General features: G+C 36.7%; 1 protein-coding gene across 2 annotated transcripts; it reads left to right on the top strand.

The window, feature by feature from the left end:
- LOC109345958 lies at positions 604 to 2835 on the top strand. 2 transcript variants are annotated; one of them, XM_019585270.1, is made up of 2 exons: positions 604 to 918; positions 1377 to 2835. In XM_019585270.1, the coding sequence occupies exon 2, from the start codon at positions 1401 to 1403 to the stop codon at positions 2700 to 2702; it is 1302 nt and encodes a 433-aa protein (XP_019440815.1). In that variant the 5' UTR covers positions 604 to 918; positions 1377 to 1400; the 3' UTR covers positions 2703 to 2835. The 2 variants fall into 2 exon arrangements, with proteins under 2 accessions (XP_019440815.1, XP_019440814.1); XM_019585269.1 differs by having other exon boundaries at positions 608 to 918; positions 1373 to 2835.

The following is a 3089-nucleotide window of genomic DNA, read 5'->3' as shown; positions in this document are numbered from 1 at the left end:
TGTGAAAACATTTGTGATTATGAGAAATGAAAACAATTAATATGAACCATTAAATCTTATTTTAATGACAAGATTAAAAATACATACACATGACCAATAATTAACTTTTAATTTTAACCACTCATAATAGGTTGTAAGGCTCAGATTTATTGTTCTACAGTTTTAAGGTGAGAAATGTTTTCACTTGAGTCATCCTCATATATATATATATATATATATATCATTTAAATGTATATTTTAAGTTAAAAGTGCTACTTATATTTATTTTGTTTTTGCTTTAGTAAATGAATGTTACAACATTTTCCTAATACTTACAAGAATTAAAATTCAATTGGAAAAAATATATTAATATTGAATTTAAATTCAAACATTAAGTTATAAATTAATAATTGCACTAATTTTTTTTAATTTATTAGGAGAAAAAAAATATATGATATTCTAATTATATATAAATTATTATATTATTAGTATATTGATATATACTTTTAGGCGTAGATATTACATTCATGTATTAATCGGATATTTCTTGAGATTCCCTCCATCACAACTCACATATTGTTCTTTTCATATATATACGGCTCTGATTATACACACAAGCAATCACCTGATCCAGCAAGTGATCCAAACCACTCATTGTTCAACCCTTCGATCAGAGCCGTTCATTTTCATCATAGCGATTAGAATCATAGCACCTTCATCCCAAAGTGCAATTGCAACTTTCTTCTCTCTCTCTCGATTCTGCGTTTCATCAAAAAGTCAAAACCCTCTCTCTCTCTCTCTCTCTCTCTCTCTCTCTCTCTCTCTCTCTGAATCTCTTTCATATTAGATCGAAACATAGCGAAGGTAATAATGTTTGAACCAAATCGCACTTAAGCAACACGTTCGAGGAAGCCAGCACCAACCTCAACAAGCTCTAAGGTGGTTTCATTATGATAAAAATACTTACTTTAACATAATTTGAAGCTCAATTTCTTAAGAAACCATTCAATTTTATGAAAATTTAAGTAATTCGTTATGGGTTTTGCTTCTCATTTTGGTATACCTTGTTTTCTAGATCTGGGGTTGTTCATGTTAGCTATGAAATTAGGGTTTTCTTTTTTCTCGATTTTTGTTGATTTTAGTTTCTGTGGGTTCAATTTTATTAGAAAAGACGTGTTTTTGTTGGACTATGTTAGGGGATGATGTTAGGATTATTGTTTCAAATTTTGTTGATTTTAATTTCTGAATGTTCATTTTTATTTAATACAAAGTGATTTTGTTGGATTCTCCCCTTTAATTTTGGGTTTGTTTGATTTGGGTTAAAATTTTGAGCTTGTAAATGAATATTGCTTGTTTTAGATTACCCTAATATGAGTTATTTGAAATTTGTAAGAAAGGAAGCTTCTTTCTGGCTTGGTGAGATGGGGGACGAGACTTCCGATGCAATGAACCTCGATTTGAATCTGGGTCCAGGCCCGGAGCCACCAGCTGGGTCCACAGTCAATGAAGCTATGAACTTGGATGATTGGATTGATGAGCCTCTTAGATTCAGTGAAGCTTTGAGGCTTAGGTCACGGTGGAGATGGCGACAGCTTCCTGTCACTCCTCCTCCTGCAGTTCATGTTCATTTTCCAGAAGTGCCACGCCATTTGCATTTTCATATACCACCGGAAGCTCGAAATATCTCCATGGAATTGAACCAGTTTCTGGTCAATTCGGGTAATGGAAGTCTCTTACAGGCTGGTGAAGGCAGTGTGGCTGCTGAGGAGAGAATAGAGGTGGAGATTCCCAAGGCATGTGAAAACAATAATGGTGTTATGGAGGACGAGACAACAGTGAAGAAGGATGATGTTGAAAAGGGTAGTGGCAATGTTGGGGATTTTTTCGATTGTAATATCTGTTTGGACCTGGCCAAGGATCCTGTTGTGACTTGTTGTGGTCATTTGTTTTGTTGGCCATGCCTGTACCGATGGCTGCATTTACATTCAGATGCTAAGGAATGTCCAGTTTGCAAGGGAGAGGTGACTCTAAAGAATGTTACCCCGATATATGGTCGTGGGAACAATATTCGAGTTCCTGAGGAAGATGCCACTCTTAAAATCCCTCTCAGGCCCCATGCTAGGCGTGTTGAGAGTTTGAGACAAACCCTTCAGGGAACTGCATTCCCTGTCGAAGAGATGATTCGACGTCTTGGAAGCAGAATTGATATTACTAGGGATTTAGTTCAGTCAAATGAACCAGACAATGCTCGTGAAACGGCTGAGAGAACCAGTTCCTTGCTAAGTAGGTTTTTGACATCTCGAGGTATACGGAGAGAGCAGAATGTTGGGGCACCCCCTGATGACGTGGTGGGTTTGCCACAGAATAATCTTCCTGGGGCAGGGGATATCCGGAGGGAATCCCTTTTACTTCGAAGAACATCATCAAATAGAGCAAGATATACATCAGCAGCAGTGAGTAGTTCTGCTGAAAGGTTAGTGGATGCATATTTCAGCAGCCATCCATTCGGTAGAAACCAAGACCAACCTCTTCCAGTTGATGACAGAGATTCCTTTTCAAGCATTGGTGCTGTCATAAATTCTGAGAGTCAAGTGGACACTGCTGTTGAAATTGATTCCATGGTATCCTTGTCATCAACTTCTAGGAGGAGAAATGATGCTTCAAGAGTGTCTGATGTGGACAGTGGAGATTCTCGTGCTCCTAGGCGAAGACGTTTGAACTGATCAAATAGTCTTCTAGATCAAGTTCTCACTATTCTGTCATGTATAACACATATGATAATAATTTTCCAACACCTGTGCAAGTTCTTCTTGCTTTGGTATGGCCTTATATTTATGAAGCATTCACTTTTTACAAGTTTTGGTATATTTAAGATGTTTTGGAAGCTATAAAGTTCTGTCACTTACAGTATAAGAATGTCCTTTACTTTAGTATTATGTTTAGTTATAAGATCTAGTGCCTAACAATTGCTCTGCTCATGTGGGTCAGGTTGCATACTCTGACCCTTTATACTCCACAATGGTGTGAGATTCTGTTCATTTTTGGTGTACTTGAGCACTTATGAAGTCCTTTTTCTAGTTCTTGATGCTACATTATAATTCAAGCCATGA

The sequence above is a fragment of the Lupinus angustifolius genome, chromosome LG04 (genome assembly GCF_001865875.1).
Source record: "Lupinus angustifolius cultivar Tanjil chromosome LG04, LupAngTanjil_v1.0, whole genome shotgun sequence".
In the NCBI taxonomy this organism is placed as follows: domain Eukaryota; kingdom Viridiplantae; phylum Streptophyta; class Magnoliopsida; order Fabales; family Fabaceae; genus Lupinus; species Lupinus angustifolius.
The sequence above is the reverse complement of the archived record's forward strand: the minus strand, read 5'-3'. Positions and strand labels throughout refer to the sequence as shown.

Excerpts from the sequence above, each read along its gene's own strand:
- LOC109345958 (XM_019585270.1), top strand. The coding sequence starts at position 1,401 with ATGGGGGACGAGACTTCCGATGCAATGAACCTCGATTTGAATCTGGGT.